This window comes from Lithobates pipiens, unplaced genomic scaffold (genome assembly GCF_037356315.1).
Source record: "Lithobates pipiens isolate NorthernLeopardFrog02 unplaced genomic scaffold, aLitPip1_a1.2 Scaffold_22, whole genome shotgun sequence".
In the NCBI taxonomy this organism is placed as follows: domain Eukaryota; kingdom Metazoa; phylum Chordata; class Amphibia; order Anura; family Ranidae; genus Lithobates; species Lithobates pipiens.
In genome coordinates, this window is record NW_027507784.1 from 44150405 (window position 1) to 44167616 (window position 17212).

Here is a 17212-nt window from a genome sequence, read left to right on the forward strand (position 1 = left end):
CCTCTCTCTCACACCAGAGGCCCGCCCCTTATGATGTCACCACCCATTATGCCCTGGGTGGTGATATAAGGGGCAGGGCCTCCGGATGAACAGAGGAAGAAGACAGTGGAGAAGACCCAGCAAAAGAGCAAGAAGACAGCGGACAGAGGGAGAAGAACCGGAAAGAGAGCGGAGAAGACCCGGAGAGGGGAGAAGAAAAGGCACTTGTCCTCATCAACCTGGAGACAAGGTGCTTTGCGTAGGGTTTCCAACTTTTCTTCAAGCCAAACCCGAACACTTTAGTGAAAAATCTTAAATTAGGGTTCCCAAAGCCCCCCCTTACATCTGAGTCCACAGGGCACCCCTTACATCTGAGTCCCTCTTACCTTTAGTGTACTAGAGGCAGAAGAAAAAGGGAGGGAGGAGGCTGGGAACAGTCACAGGCAGTGGATGGGGAGCTCACTCACCTGGGGATGGAGGCTCAGGCATTGACACCAGTCATCCACTATATGTCTTCTGGTTGCTGAGTTTCAAATTTCCAGTCCACACATCGCTTTACTGAGGCACAGAATGCCAGGGATTACAGTGTGTGTGTGTGTGTGTGTGTGGGGGGGGGGGGGGCAGACAGAGGGGTAGAAGTGGGAGGAGGAGAAGCAGATCAAGCCCTCTCTTCTCTCCTGTCCATGTATGGGGATGGGGCCCGTACACACCCCTATGCACGTGTCAGTCGTGGTACTCAGTTCATTTGGGAGCCACAGTACATTATGAATATTGTGTCCAGGTTTCAGACAGTCTGAAAACTGGACATACAATTCAAAACATGAACTGTCCGGGTGAATCCTTGACAGGTGGCAACCCTAGCTTTGGGGTTGGGGGGTCGCAGGGTACCCCTGCCCCAAAGCACCCCCCCATGTTGAGGGCATGTGGCCTGCTATGGTTCAGGAGGGGGCGCTCACTCATCCCCAACCCTTTCCTGACCTGCCAGACTGTGTGCTCGGACAAGGGTCTGGTATGGATTTTTTGGGGGGGAAACGCCATTTTTACGGCGTGGGGTTCCCCTTAACCACTTGACCACTGGGGGCATTTAAACCCCTTTCCTAACCAGACCAATTTTCAGCTTTTGGTGCTCTCACAATTTGAATGACAATTACTCAGTCATACAACACTGTACCCATATGAAATGTTTGTCCTTTTTTTCACACAAATAGAGCTTTCTTTGGGTGGTATTTAATCACCGCTGGGTTTTTTATTTTTTGCGCTATATAGCAAAAACACTGAAAATTCGGTACAAAAAATTCTTAGTTTCTGTTAAAATTTATTGCAGAGTATTAGCAGAGAATTGGTGAGTATTGGCAGAGTATTGGCGAGTATTGCAGTCTTGCAGAGTATTTCAGAGTTGCAGAGTATTGCACAGTATTGCAGTGTATTGCACTGTATTGCAGAGTATTGCAGAGTATTGCACTGTATTGCAGAGTATTGCACTGTATTGCAGAGTATTGCACAGTGTTGCAGAGTATTGCACAGTGTTGCACTGTATTGCAGAGTATTGCAGAGTATTGCACCGTGTTGCAGGATATTGCAGAGTATTGCTCAGTGTTGCAGAGTATTGCACAGTGTTGCAGGGTATTGGCAGAGTATTGCACAGTGTTGCAGAGTATTGCACTGTATTGCAGAGTATTGCACCATGTTGCAGGGTATTGCAGAGTATTGCACAGTGTAGCAGAGTATTTCACAGTGTTGCAGGGTATTGGCAGAGTATTGCACAGTGATGCAGAGTATTGCACAGTGATGCAGAGTATTGCACAGTGTTGCAGAGTATTGCAGAGTATTGCACCGTGTTGCAGGGTATTGCAGAGTATTGCACAGTGTAGCAGAGTATTTCACAGTGTTGCAGGGTATTGGCAGAGTATTGCACAGTGTTGCAGGGTATTGCACAGTGTTGCAGAATATTGCACAGTGTTACAGGGTATTGCAGAGTATTGCACAGTGTTGCAGAGTATTGGCAGAGTATTGCACAGTGTTGCAGGGTATTGCACAGTGTTGCAGAGTATTGCACAGTGTTGCAGGGTATTGCAGAGTATTGCACAGTGTTGGCAGAGTATTGCACAGTGTTGCAGGGTATTGCACAGTGTTGCAGAGTATTGCACAGTGTTGCAGGGTATTGCAGAGTATTGCACAGTGTTGCAGAGTGTTGGCAGAGTATTGCACAGTATGGGCAAAGTACTGCAGAGTACTGCAGAGTATTGTCACAGAGCAGTGCTGTGGGCACTACACATCCACCCAGACATGATGCAGGTTTGTTTACAAGTGATCGCTCTGTCATTTGCTACCGCTACCAGCGGCCGTTTACCGCGATCGGTGATGCGCCGGGTCTTCTGGACCCGGTGGTCATGGATGTTTACGGGAGCCTGCGAGAGCAACATTCTGGGAGGACATCCATGGACGCCCTCCCAGAATAAGCCAACCGCGCTGTAGCCGTCTTTCGGCTATGGCCCGGTCAGCAAGTGGTTAAAATCCATATCAGACTGAAGGGCCTGGTATGCTCTTAGAGGGGGAACCCATGCCGTTTTTATTTTTTTAATTAGGCGTGGAGCTCCCCTTCAAGAGCTGTTAAGACGGCTCTCATAGGGAAACATTGATTTTCGCACGTCACGCCACATGAGCTCCCAATGTCGGAGCGTTTGTCGTACCAGTGTGAACCCGGCCTAAGACTCATTTTTCTGATGCCTTTAAACGTTGCTCTGAGATCCAAATCCGAAATGCCACAATACAGAGCTGCGTTCAGAGACATGAAAAAAGAAGAAGAAAAAGGCGGGGATTTTCTTTTCTGCCTGTGTGCGTGAGGCCTTATTAGAGGGAAAACACAATGAGATCTTTCTCAGAAGACCCATTTCTGTGTACACAGGCCCGTCTTCAGTCTTTGCAGACATCTCTTCTCCCTCTGAATGGAGGCTGTGAACAGAAGATGTCCTCCTCACCCCCTCCTCCCTGTCACTCCCTGCCATATTAATGGAAAATGAAAGTGAAAATAAAAACGTGATCCTTGGACCTCCACACTACACCCGACTCCTAGAAAATGTCCGCTCTGAAGGCTTTGTCCCTGATCCTTCTATGGCAGATGTGTGAGTAGAATCTTTATTATAAATGGCAACCTTCAAATAATGTGTTTTCTGTATGTAGAGATCACTGAGCATGTCGTGTCTGGCCGTCTTCTGTATAGAATACCCTCCTCTTTTCAAACGAATGGCAATCAGATTTCAGTTGTTGGTTGGTAAATATATATACTGTATGTGTGTGTATATGTGTATATATATATATATATATATATATATATATATATATATAAAATATAGGGCAGGGGTCTTCAAACTACGGCCCTCCAGTTGTTCAGGAACTACAATTCCCATCATGCCTAGTAATACCTGTGAATGTCAGTGTTGTACAATGCCTCATGGGGTGTGTAATTCTGCAACACCGTAGTTCGGAGATCCCTGCTATAGGGAGTAAGCATCAGGTGCACTGTACCTGATCAGGAGGTGCTGTAAAATAAATACGTTGATTATGACAAGACTGATTAATTTCACTTTGCCCCGGGTTATCTGTCAGAACATGTCTAATGTAGAACATTGTATAGAAAAACAGGTTTTCACAGCTGTTTTCTGCAGTTAGGAGGACATGACCTCCCATTCTGGACATGCTGGGAGTTGTAATCCCTCAGCGTTGTTTTTACATCTTTCTTAAACACTTGCATACCTCCCAACTGTCCCGGATTTTGAGGGACTGTCCCGGAGCAATGTCCCTCTGTCCTTCTTCCCCCCCTCATTTGTCCCTCATTTTGGTCTGATCCATAAAGTTGTAAATAAAATTATTTATTTCAGGTACTTATATAGCGCCATCAATTTAGCCAGCGCTTTACATATACATTGTACATTCACCTCAGTCCCTACCCTCAAGGAGCTTACAATCTAAGGTCCTTAACTCACATTCATACATACTAGGGACAATTTAGACAGGATCCAATTAACCTACCTGCATGTCTCTGGAGTGTGGGAGGAAACCGCAGTACCCGGAGGAAACCCACGCAGGCACAGGGAGAACATGCAAACTCCAGGCAGGTAGTGTCATAGTTGGGATTCAAACCAGTGACCCTTCTTACTGCTAGGTGAACGTGCTACCCACGACACCACTGTGCTGCCCATAATGCACTTTTTATCTTTCAAAAAGTGTTTCCCAGCGCTAAACCTTTCATTCAACTTCTAAATTGCTGCATTTGTAAATTTTAAAAGTAAATATAAAGGAATAGTAGTGGTAAAAAAAATCCCTTATGGATTTAATTAACCTTTTTGGGGGGTTAATTCTCCTTTAAGGGTAGGTGTCCCTCATTCCCATCTCAAATTGTCGGGAGGTATGGCACTTGAACCACCTATTCTGACGGTTCTCACATACAGTGCCTTGAAAAAGTATTCATACCCCTTAACATTTTCCACATTTTCTCATGTAACCACCAGCCATACTTTTCAGATATTTATTTGTAAAAAAATTAGAAAACCATGTATCATTTTCCTTCCACTTTACAATTATGTGCCACTTTGTGTTGGTCAATCACATAAAATCCCAATAAAATACATTTACGTTTTTGGTTGTAACATGACAAAATGTGGAAAATTTCAAGGGGTATGAATACTTTTTCAAGGCACTGTATATGTAAAAAGCTATATGGAAACTATCCACGCTTAGCAATCACTTAAAAATATAAATCAGCAGCCAGCATCACATTTGCTGATTACAAATAAAACCATATATCTATAGTAGTATATAGTATAGCGGCACAGTGGTGTAGTGGGTAGTACTCTCACCCAGCAGTAGACATGGGTGCCGTCAAAAAATTTGTTTTGTTTCATATTAAAAAAAAAATAAAATCAGATTTTGTAATTCGTGTCCGAAAATTCAATTTGGATTCGTACGAAATACAAATTTTCATTAGATTCATTAACTTTTCATAAAAATAATGAATTTTCGTTATGATGAATTTATCATTTTGAGGGGTTCCCACCATCCCTGTGCTGTTCTGACTTCCTGGGGTTTTTAAATTTTAGGTTCATTAACTTTTCGTAACAATTACGAATTTTCCTTATGAATTTGGATCCGAAATTCGTAAACAAAATTTTGTATTTTGTACAGAATTCGTATGCATAAAAATTTGTATTTCAGATTCGTACGAATGTACAAATTTCCAGAAATTCGTACGAATTTTCGATTCGTACCAAAATAATCGCACATGTCTACGCAGCAGTAAAAAGGGTCGCTGGTTCAAATCCCGACCATAACGCTACCTGCCTGGAGTTTGCATGTTCTCCCTGTGCCTGCGTGGGTTTCCTCCGGGTACTCCGGTTTCCTCCCACACTCCAAAGACATGCTGGTAGGTTAATTGGCTCATGTCCATGAATATGAGTCAGGGAGCTTGGATTGTTGGCTCCTTGAGGGTAGGGACTGATGTGAGCATTTGATGTATGTGTGGAGTGCTGTGTAAACTGACGGCGCTATATGGGTACCTTCAATAAATAATTATATAATAGATGAGAATCTTAATGAGACACAATGTACTCATTAAGTGGATAGGGACAGTTATAGATACACACTGACTTAGGATGGACTGGTGTCTTTATTCAACCTTACTAACTATGTAACTATCTCTCAATGATATATTTTTAAGCAAAGGTACTAGAGACTAAAATGGTGGATGTTGCTATTTTTTATGTCCCGTGGTTTGGGAAAAAAATACACTTCAATGTAATTTTGAGCACACAAACACAATATAATATCAGTTTTTTTGGTAAAATATAAAAGATGATGTCACGCCGAGTAAATAGATACCCAACATGTCCTGCATTAAAATTGCGCACGCCCGTGGACCGCAACAAGCTACGGTAAATTTAAAGCGGAGGTCCACCCTAAAGTGGACCTTCCGCTCATTGGAATCCTCCCCCCCTCCGGCGCCACAATTGGCACCTTTCAGGGGGGAGGGGGTTGCAGGTACCTGTACAGTACAGGTATTCTGCACCCACTTCCGGCATAGCTATCTGTGGAAAGGGGCGTAGATTCTTCAGAATCTACGCCCCTTTCCGAAAGTCCCCCGCTGCCTGCTGGGAAACACACGGATCCCAGAGACAGCGTGGACCATCCTTATTGCGCAGCGCGACTCGCGCATGCGCAGCAGGGAACCGGGAAATGAAGCCGAAAGGCTCCACTTCCTGATTCCCATACTCAAGATGGCGGCGGCAGCACCCGAGAGACGATCGAGAGATCGGCTTCGGGTGCCGCATTGCGGGCGCGCTGGGCGGGTAAGTGTCCTTATTTTAAAAGTCAGCAGCTGCAGTATTTGTAGCTGCTGGCTTTAAAAAAAAAATACGGCGTAACTCCCGGCGGACTCCCGCTTTAATTATCCATAGGCGCTGGAATTATTGCTATTGTTCTACTGTGTGGTGGGATCGTTGTTTACATATGTGTTGGGGTTGCCTTTGCGCGCAAGCACAGAGGTGCGGAGCGCTTTACATTTTTAAAAACAAATGATTATTTTTACACTGTAATTTTTTTTAAATTAACTTTATTGCTATCACAAGGGATGAACAACATACTGTACCTTCTGATAACATGGGCAGTGACAATACTTTTTACTAAGAGATCTGGAGTCTATTAGACCCCATATCTTTCCTCTGCCCTTAAAGTAGAGTTCCACCCCCAAAAAAAAAATTGTCATTAATGTACATGAAATACATTTTTTATTCCCCCTCTTAATACCTGTTGCTAGGGGGTCCCTCATAATCTGCCTCCTTACTCACCTTGGCTCCTTACGTCACTTCGCTGGCAGGGAGATCAGCTCTGCCCCCACCCTGTAGGCAATCATCTGGGACACGTCACAGGTCCTAGATGATTGTGCGGCCAGTCACGGTGCACGGAACAGATCGCGCATGCGCAGTGGATGTGGGCACCCACAGTTACAATGCCGAGCGGAGGGGGAGACAAGCGGGGCTTCGATCCCTCGAATCGCTGGACCCTGGGGTGTCCGATTATTAAAAGTCAGCAGCTGCAGTATTTGTAGCTGCTGACTTTTATTTTATTTCCGCTTTAAAAGCATCGGATCAAACCAAGATCAGTTTTATCCAATGCTTTCCCAGGCTAGTAATGGCTTATTTACATCCGGGGGAAACCATAATTGGCAAAATACTCATCACTTCCAGTTTTTTAAACCATAGAGATGATCGAGAATGTTCCGATCCTCGACCATTTCTTTGGTTAGCAAAACCGCTGACTGCAGTCCCGTGCTCCCTATTAGGAAGGTCAGAAAGGTGGCAGAAGGGGGTCCACCCTCTCCCACCACCTGTAAAAGCGATCCAGCAGCTAAATTACTGCTAGGATTGCTTTTATATTTACAGTCCAGCAGTCTAGCAAAAAAAAAACTTTACCGGGATCATGCCTGTACACTATCGGATCGGCAAGCAATCAAATAGGCATAATTTCCTTTCTGATCAGTTTAGAATTGGTCAGGGAGGGAGCACTGATAGGGAGCAAGTGTTACCATGTGAAGGGGAGGAAGACCAGTGAACATCTGTTTGCTGATCTCCCCTAGCTGTAAAGAACCTGGAAGCCACATGTCTAATGTTACTTCCGGTTTCTGTTGTCACTAAGCTAATGAAGCACAGTCTCTGCTCCACTAACCTCAATGATGGGCTGATGAGACAACAGGGGTATAAAAGACCCCTGATGTTTCATTAGGGGATGTTTTCACGTAGGGGATATATTTCCACTATGTGATATAAATAAAATTAAAAAATATAGTTACACCCCTAAAAAATGTTGAACCTGCCCTGCCCCCACATATGCACATGCACAAGTATAAACACACCCATCGTAAGAGCCTATGTATGAAAATGTTGCTACGCATCTTATGTATTGCCATGCATGCTGGATTAAAAACAATGTGTCTAGGACCAATAATCATGCTTAACTCTAAGCCCTTGTACACACGGTCGGACATGCCGACTGAAAATGTCCGATAGGACCGCGTTGTCGGATAATCCGACTGTGTGTGGGCTCCATCTGACTTTTTCCGTCGGAATGTCTAAGCAACAAAGTTTGAGAGCTGGATATAACATTTTCCGACAACATGATCCGATCTGACTTTGTCCGATTGTTTGTAGAGAATTCCGATCGGACAAAGTGCCACGCATGCTCAGATCAAATTATGAGACCAAAGCTATTGACTACTAGCCACAACGTAGTCCCGTCGTAACGAACAAACGTCATCACTTTCCGAGCGATCGGATTTTCCGACAACTTTGTCCGACCTTGTGTATGCAACATCAGTTTCGGACAAAATCCGTCTGAAAAAATCCGACAGATTTTATAGTCAGAATGTCCGACCGTGTGTACAAGGGCTAAAAGTATTGCCTGTGGAGAATATAGAATATCAAAGTCATTGTCATTTTGGGGGGGTCCCCATCAGAGCCCCTCTTGCATCACAATCCACCTTATGAGTCCTCCCTTACATCAGAGTCCCCATCATAGTTCCTCCTTACATCAGAGTTCACCTTAGAAGTCTCCCCTTACTTCAGAGTCTGCCTTAGAGGTCTCTCCTAACAATGACTGTCTCCACTTACATTAAAGTCAATCTTACTAGTCCCCCCTACATCACATTTTCCCCTAAGGAGTCTTCCCTTATATCAGAGTCTGCCGTAGACATCCCTCTTACAATTTTGTGGGAACAGTTTGGGGATGACCCCTTCCTGTTGCAACATGACTGCTCACCAGTGCACTAAGCAGGGTCCATAAACACGTGGGTGAGCGAATTTGGGGTGGAGGACTTGACTGGCCTGCACAGAGTCCTGACCTCTACATTGATAGAACACCTTTGAAATTAATTAGAGCGGAGACTGCCAAGCCCAGTACCTGAAAAACAACCTCACATCATAACCCCTCCTCCACCAATTGATTTGGACCAGTGCACAAAGCAAGGTCCATAATGACATGGATGAGCGAGTTTGGGGTGGAGGAGCTTGACTGGCCTGCAAAGAATCCTGGCCTCAATCCAATAGAACACCTTTGGGCAATATTGTGTGGATCAGCGAGCTTGGGGTAGAGGAACTTGACTGGCCTGCACAGAATCCTGACCTTAATACTTTTGACAGTACAGTCGACCCCCCGAAATTAGCGGAGTTAGGTTCGTAGAGTAACTGCGAATTGTGAAAAAACACAAATTTTGGATGTGGTAAAAAAACAAAAAACCAACAACTATAAATGCCAATTTTCAGGCTAAATACTGTACAGTAATTTAATTGAATAGAAATACAGTAAAATGTACGGGTACTCACCAATAATGAATGATATTGATTGAAGATGATGATGATTAATTATTATTATACAGGATTTATATAGCGCCAACAGTTTACGCAGCTCTTTACAATATAAAAGGGAGACAATACAGTTATAACACAATAAAATACAAGAGGATTGAGAGGGCCCTGCTCAGAAGAGCTTACAATCTAATAGGGTGGGGCGGGTGGTACAAAAGGTTTTAACTATGGGGATGAGCTGATGGAAGGGGTAAAAGATTAGTTGGAGACGTGACAGGCTTTCCTGTAGAGATGAGTTTTTAGGGATCGCTTGAAGGTAGCAAGAGTAGGGGATAGCCGGACAGGTGCAAAAAAAATACATTAATATTCTTTAAAAATAAAAAAAAAAATGTGAAAAAAAAATTTTTTTTTTTTACTCATCAGAAACACCTGTTGCTAGCTGGTCTTCCTAATCTGCCTCTTCCTATTCCGCGGCGCTGTTTCTTCAATTCCTCCTCCTCGGCGAGGGGCCCCGTTGTCTTCTGGGACCTGAGTGTGTCCCAGGAAACAACGGGGCCATTCACAAAGCGCTGTGCGGCTCGTGCATGCGCAGTAGGAAAGCAAGGCTCCACTGCCTGTTTCCCTTAGTTAGGATGGCGGCGCCGGCACGCAATCTGATAGACAGAACGGCCTCGGGGCGGCCGACATCGCGGGCTCTCTGGACAGGTAAGTGTCCTTATTAAAAGTCAACACCTACAGTGTTTGTAGTTGCTGACTTTAAAAAAAAAATAGCTGGAACGCCCCTTTAAGAGCTGTGGGTGGAAGTGACGTTTTGGCGTAGTTTCCGCCTTGCAATGATATGGAGACCGGTTTGGGGCCATCTTCCCCTCACTCGTCTCCATGTCAGGCTAGGGAAAGGATCCGATCGCCTCCGCCGCTACCGAAAGCTCCAGTAAGCGCCCGGAGGGCACCGGAGAGCGGCGGGAGTGGAGCAGCCCCTCTCCTGCTGCTGATAAAAGCGATCTTGTGGCGAATCCGCCACAGAGACCACTTTTATCTTGAAGCCCGCAGAAGAAGAGGATAACGGGGTTGTGGTAGCTAGCTGCTGCCATAACAACGACACTCCTATTCAAAGTATAACGACGGCGGGCGGTCTGGAAGTGGTTAAGGAGATGAAACAGGAGACCCTCAACGCATGCTGAACAAGCTGTGGCCAGAGTGTGTCCATCACTACAAGGGCTTCTCACCTGAAGAAATTTAGCATGAGGCTTTCGACAAGATGGTGAGACTGGCATAGATACTTGGCGGCAAAGGTTTTGACGAAGAAGAGGCGCCACCTGAGGAGCTGTGAATGCTCTGCTTTCATTGTATGAATGCCCCTACCTTCATTGTATTGCACAGCCAATTCATTATCATTGGCTATTGTAACTCCCTTCTCATTGGCCTGCCTCTCCATAGGCTCCTCTCCTCAGTCTATCATAAATGCTGCTGACAGACTTATCCACCTTACCAACCGCTCAGTGTCTGCCAACCCTCTCCTCCAATCCCTACACTGGCTCCCAATCACCCAGCGAATTAAATTCAAAATATTAACCACAGCATACAAATCCATTCACAACTATTTGTTTGGGTACAGCGTCGCACAATCGCGCAATTGACAGTTGAAGTGACGCAGTGGCGAATCGCAAAAAATCTCGGGGCTGAGGTGGTTAAAGAGGCCACCAAGTAAATAGGAGATTCTCGCTGTATGTAATCTGACGGCGCTCGTCCCTCTCCCCCTCCCCCCTCCGAGGCAGCAGTAATCTGAGGTGAGGTTGCAGATGGGCATTGACCCTTATTTTGCTTCAAATTTCTTTATTTAACCCTTTCATGACTAAGCCTATTTTTGGCATTTGGTGTTTACAAGTTAAAATCCATATTTTTTGCTAGAAAATTACTTGGAACCCCTAAACATTATATATATATTTTTAGCAGAGACTCTAGAGAATAAAACGGCGATTGTTGCAATATTTTATGTCACACGGTATTTGTGCAGCGGTGTTTTAGACGCAACTTTTAGGGAAAAGGGACACTTTCATGAATTTTAACCACTTAATAACCGGCCTATAGCCGATTAACGGCTATAGGTCGGTTTGCTATCTCTGAGAGGCCGTTAATTAACGGCCTCCCGGAGAATCGTTCGTGCGCGCCCCCTGGGGCGCGCACGCCGGAACATCCGTGCTCGCCGAGTTCACGGGACCCGACGCAACACGGATCGCGGTAAAGGACCAATGGCAGCGGTCCTTTACCACGTGATCGCTCCGTCCAATGACGGAGCGATCACAAATGTAAACAATTCGGCTTGCCGGGTCAAGCTAAGGTCATCAGTCTCCTCTCCTCACACCGATGCAGCGTGAGAGGAGAGGAGAACATTCCAGTGAAAATAAAAGATAACCGTGAGTGCCCAGCAGTGCCCAGCAGTGCCCAAATAGTGCCACAACAGTGCCAGACCAGTGCCAGACCAGTGCCATCACCTGTGCCACATCTGTGCCACCTGTGCGACCTGTGCCACCTTTGCCACCTCTGTGCCACCTCTGTGCCACCTCTGTGCCACCTCTGTGCCAGCAGAGCCACCCCAGTGCCACCTCTGTGCCAGCAGAGCCACCCCAGTGCCACCCCAGTGCATACCAGTGCATACCAGTGCCATACCAGTGCCATACCAGTGCCACACCAGTGCCACACCAGTGCCACCTGTGCCCATCAGTGCCACCTGTGCCCATCAGTGCCACCTGTGCCCATCAGTGCCATCTGTGCCCATCAGTGCTCATCTGCACCACTGCAGTGCCACATCAGTGCCGTCTGTGCCCACCAGTGCCGCCTGTGCCCACCAGTGCCGCCTGTGCCCACCAGTGCCGCCTGTGCCCACCAGTGCCATCTGTGTGCTAATCAGTGCCACCAGAGCCACACCAGTGCCACCAAAGTCACTATAGTGCCCATCAGTGCCACCTGTGCCCATCAGTGCCACCTGCGCCCATCAGTGCCACCTGCGCCCATCAGTTCCACCTGTGCCACTGCAGTGCCCCATCAGTGCCGCCTGTGTCCATCAGTGCCGCCTGTGTCCATCAGTGTGAAAAAAAATTAAAATAAAAAAAATCTTTATTTTGCAAAGAATTGTGGGAAAAAATTACAACTTCAAAAAACTAACCGTGCCACGTACTAAATACCTTGGAATGTCTACTTTCCAAAAAGGGGTCATTTGGGGGGTTTTTGTACATTACTGGCTTGTTAGGGTCTCCAGAAATGAGATAGACTGTCAGTACATCAGCTGTGATCAAATTGATACATTTTCAGTGATTGGCACCATAGCTTGTAGACCCTATAACTTTCACGCAGAATAAATAATATCCACTAATTTGGGTTATTTTTACTAAAGACATTTAGCAGTATACATTTTTGGCCAAATTTATGAAGAAAAATTACTTATTTGCAAAAAATTTTAATAGAAATGAAGAAAAATGCTTTTTTTTACAAAATTTTCGGTATTTTTTCATTAATAGCACAAAAAATAAAAAACGCAGAGGTGATCAAATACCACCAAAAGAAAGCTCTATTTGTGGGAAAAAAAGGACGAAAATTTCAGATGGGTACAGTGTTGTATGACCGAGTAATTGTCATTCAAATTGTGAGAGCACTGAAAGCTGAAAATTGGTCTGGTTATTAAGGGTGTTTAAGTGCCCAGTGGTCAAGTGGTTAAAAAAACGAAACAGTAAAATTAGCCCAATTTTTTTGCATAATGTGAAAGATAATGTTACGCCGAGTAAATAGATGCCAAACATGTCACGCTTTATAATTGCACGCACTCGTGGAATGACGACAAACTACGGTACCTAAAAATCTCAATAGGCGACGCTTTAATTTTTTTTTCCAGTTACCAAGTTAGAGTTACAGAGAAGGTCTAGTGCTAGAATTATTGCTCTCACTCTGACGATCGCGGCGATACCTCATATGTGTGATTTGAACACCGTTTACATATGCGGGCGCGACTTCCGTTTGCGTTTTCTTTGCTTCGCAAGCTCGCGGGGACGGCGGGCACTTTAACATTTTTTTTTTTTTAATTAATAAATTGTTTTAAAAAAAATAATAATAATAATTTTGATCACTTTTATTGCTGTCACAAGGAATGTAAACATCCCTTGTGACAGTAATAGGTGGTGACAGGTACTCCTTATGGAGGGATCGGGGGTCTAAAAGACCCCCCACCCCTCCTTTACACTTCAAAGTATTCATATCGCTGTTTTTGGCGATTCTGAATAGTGTATTTTTTTTAAATCCGGGGCCATTGGCAGCCGAGTAAATGGGAAGTGACGTCATGGCGTCGCTTCCCTGTTTACCATTAGGAGCCACCGGAGGAATCGGATGTGCGATCGGTGCTCCTGCAGGTGCGGGCATCATCCCGGTATAACCCCCGGAAGCTGAGTACACACATCTGCGTACGCTCGGCGGCAAGGGGTTAAAATGTACGTTTTTTCCCCTGAAACTTCCCTCCTATAATGAAGGTGCGTCTTATACGCCTGTGTGTGTTATATGCCAATGAATACAGTAATCACAAAGCACCATAGAAAGTCCTGTCTTATGCGCAGGCTGTGCAGCTGCAAAAGGGGCCCTCTGGGATTTAGTGGCTCATTTGTACTGTATACATAGTGAGGAGAATGTTTGTGTTTGGGCAGTAGTTGAACGGAAGTCCCCCAAATGTAGTCCCTACCAGGAGCCCTTTATTATCACTGAACGGCCTGTAGTGGTTCCTGATCTCCAGGCTGCCGCTGGAATCGCCTCACAGAGCGCACAGATTTCCTATAAACAGGAAACGTATGTATAGTCTTATTGTACTGGGATGAGCACGAATCTTGTGACTGGGATTAGGCCTGTGGCCCTGTGTACTCGAATTCTCCGCCTCAGATTTGGACACATTCACAGCTGAGCGTAGCATTTTCAGGCAGTAAGGCGCGTGATTTTGCCGCTTTTTTTTACCGAGTGTTTGCTGCAATTTTGCCGCGTTTTTGCTGCAATTTTGTACAGGTCAAAAGGTCACCAATGTAAAAAGCAGAAAAACGCCCAAATCTGTCTAAAAAACTTGTTTGAGCTTCAGGCGTTTTGGGGCTTCTGGTTTCAGGTGTTTTGAAGTGGAGATGTGAACCATCTTCATAGAGAATAATTGATTTTGCCCCCCCCTCCAGCGTTTTGTAGCTTCAGGCTTCAAGCTACAAAACGCTCAGGTGTGAATGGGGCCTAAGGTAAAAAAAAAAAAAAGAAAAGTGGTACCAATACCGATACCATTGCTGATCCTGAGCATTTACACAAGTATTTTGCACACTATACAAATTGAATGGGCTCAAATCGCACTGCAAATACTGTATTTATTGGCGTATAACACTCACTTTTTCACCATGAAAATCGGGTGCAAATAGCGTGTGCGTACGCCAATACTTCAATTTTAGCTGCCTTATTTAATATTTATGTTTTTTTCCTGAAACTTCCCTCTTAAAATGAATGTGCGTGTTATACGCTGATAAATACAGTAATTGAATGCAATTTGAACAGGAATGTGGTGCGATTTCTGCCCGAATCGTATGCGATTTCCCCCCCCATCATTTCTGTGTGAACCCAGACTTGTCATAGTGACTTCAGCCTGGGTTCACACAGGAGCAGTGTGGAAAGCCACAACCTGTTCCGAGATAGAGATGTCACCAGCACACCAAGATCTTCAAAATGGGTCCAAAGCTTTATTCAGTTTTCACATCGTTACAGCAGACAGCAACGTTTCGGAGCAACACAGGACCCCTTCATCAGGTCACATGCCTGATGAAGGGGTCCCGTGTGGCTCCGAAACTTTGCTGTAAAAATGTAATCCCTGAATAAAGCTTTGGACCCATTCTGGAGATCTTGGTGTGCCGGTGACATCTCTATCTCTGACTATTCATGGTTGCAGCCAATGGTCACTTCAGCACCCACTTATATATACATCGATCTCTACAGGAACGTGGGCTTTGGGAATAGTGCATTGCATGGGACAGCAGGCCGGAATGTTGTCTAAAATTTAATAAAGAAATAAAAACTTCAGACGAGCACGTGGAATAATAAAGGCCGCAGTTGTGCATAAATAAATTAATTCAATAAAATACATATATTCCATATAAGCTTAAAGCTAACCTAGCCACTGTGGCTCAGGCAACAACAACACAATACCCAATTCTTGAAACTTTCATTCATAAGACACAAACATAACTTGTCCCCCTTTGTGTTATATTATTATTATTATTTTATATTTTATTATTTTTTAAACTCTTTATTACATTTTATATATATATACATATATATATATATATATATATATATATATATATATATATATATATATATACAAAGGTGACCCTACCACATAATAATAACTGCAACAAAACACAAATTATATATATATATATATATATATATATATATATATATATATATATATATATTTTTTTTTATATATTTTTGGGGGTAGGAAGGGGGGGGAGAACACCACAGCTCCTCTTCTGAGGCGAATGAGCCCCTTTGACGGAACCCCCTTTATATAGCCCTAACTTAGCCCAGTACTGACTGGTTTAACCACTTAAGGACCAGGCCTCTTTTGCAGATTTGGTGTTTACATGTTTAAAACTGTTTTTTTTTGCTAGAAAATTACTTAGAACCCCCAAACATTATATATTGTTTTTTTTCTAACACCCTAGAGAATAAAATACCGGTCATTGCAATACATTTTTTTACACCGTATTTGTGCAGCGGTCTTACAAGCGCACTTTTTTGGAAGAAATTCACTTTTTTGAATACAAAAATAAGACAACAGTAAAATTAGCCCAATTTTTTTTTTATATTGTGAAAGATAATGTTCCGCCAAGTAAATTGATACCCAACATGTCATGCTTCAAAATTGCGCCCGCTTGTGGAATGGCATCAAACTTTTACCCTCAAAAACCTCCATAAGTGACATTTAAAAAATTCTACAGGTTGCATGTTTTGAGCTACAGAGGTCTAGGGCTAGAATTATTGCTCTCGCTCTACCGATAGCGGCAATACCTCACATGTGTGGTTTGACTACCGTTTTCATATGCGGGTGCTACTCACATATGCGTTCGCTTCTGTGCATGAGCTTGTCGGGACGGGGTGTTTTAAAAAATGCATTTATTTTTCTTATTTATTTTACTTGATTTTATTTATTTTTACACTTTAAAAAAAAAAAATTTGGATCACTTTTATTCCTATTACAAGGAATGTAAACATCCCTTGTAATAGAAAAAAAACATGACAGGTCCTCTTAAATATGAGATCTGGGGGGTCAAAAAGTCCTCACATCTCATATTTGGACTTAAATGCAATAAAGAAAAAAAAAAAAGTCATTTGAAAAAATTACATTGAAAAAAATGTACCTTAAAGAGATATGGGCGGAAGTGACGTTTTGACGTCACTTCCGCCCTCCTATGGTATAGAGACGAGTGGGGGCCATCTTAACCTCACTCGTCTCCATACCCAGCAGTGGAAAGGACCCGATCGCCCCAGCTGCTACCAATGGCTCCGGTGAGCGGCGGAGGGCCGTGGGAGAGTGGCGGGAAGGGGGTGGCACCTCTCCCGCCACCGATAATGGTGATCTTGCAGCGAACCCGACCACCGTTATCGTACACTGGACCGCCTCCTGTAAAGAGGCATATCTCGGTTGTGGCAGCAGCAGCTGCTGCCGTTACCGAGATACCCCTCGTATATCTACATGAGGCGGTCCTTAAGTAGTTAAACCATTTTTTCCCGGGCATTTTTACGTGTCTCAAGAGGGGTCACCTGTACCCCCCTACCATACACGTGACCTACAGCTGTTCTCCCTGAGAGCATTAGGCTCC

General features: G+C 44.3%; 1 protein-coding gene across 3 annotated transcripts in view; it reads left to right on the forward strand.

Annotated features, from left to right (window-relative positions):
* The first annotated feature begins 2711 nt into the window (after positions 1 to 2711).
* The window catches only part of LOC143923709 (uncharacterized), a 114508-nt gene continuing 100007 nt past the window's right edge, over positions 2712 to 17212 (forward strand). Inside the window, exon 1 of one of the 3 annotated variants that reach the window (XM_077447516.1) lies at positions 2712 to 3101. In XM_077447516.1, coding sequence (XP_077303642.1) covers positions 3056 to 3101 — 46 coding nt within the window. In that variant the 5' untranslated portion in view covers positions 2712 to 3055. The remainder of the gene's footprint in view (positions 3102 to 17212) is intronic. The other 2 variants (XM_077447515.1, XM_077447514.1) reach the window with 2 other exon arrangements.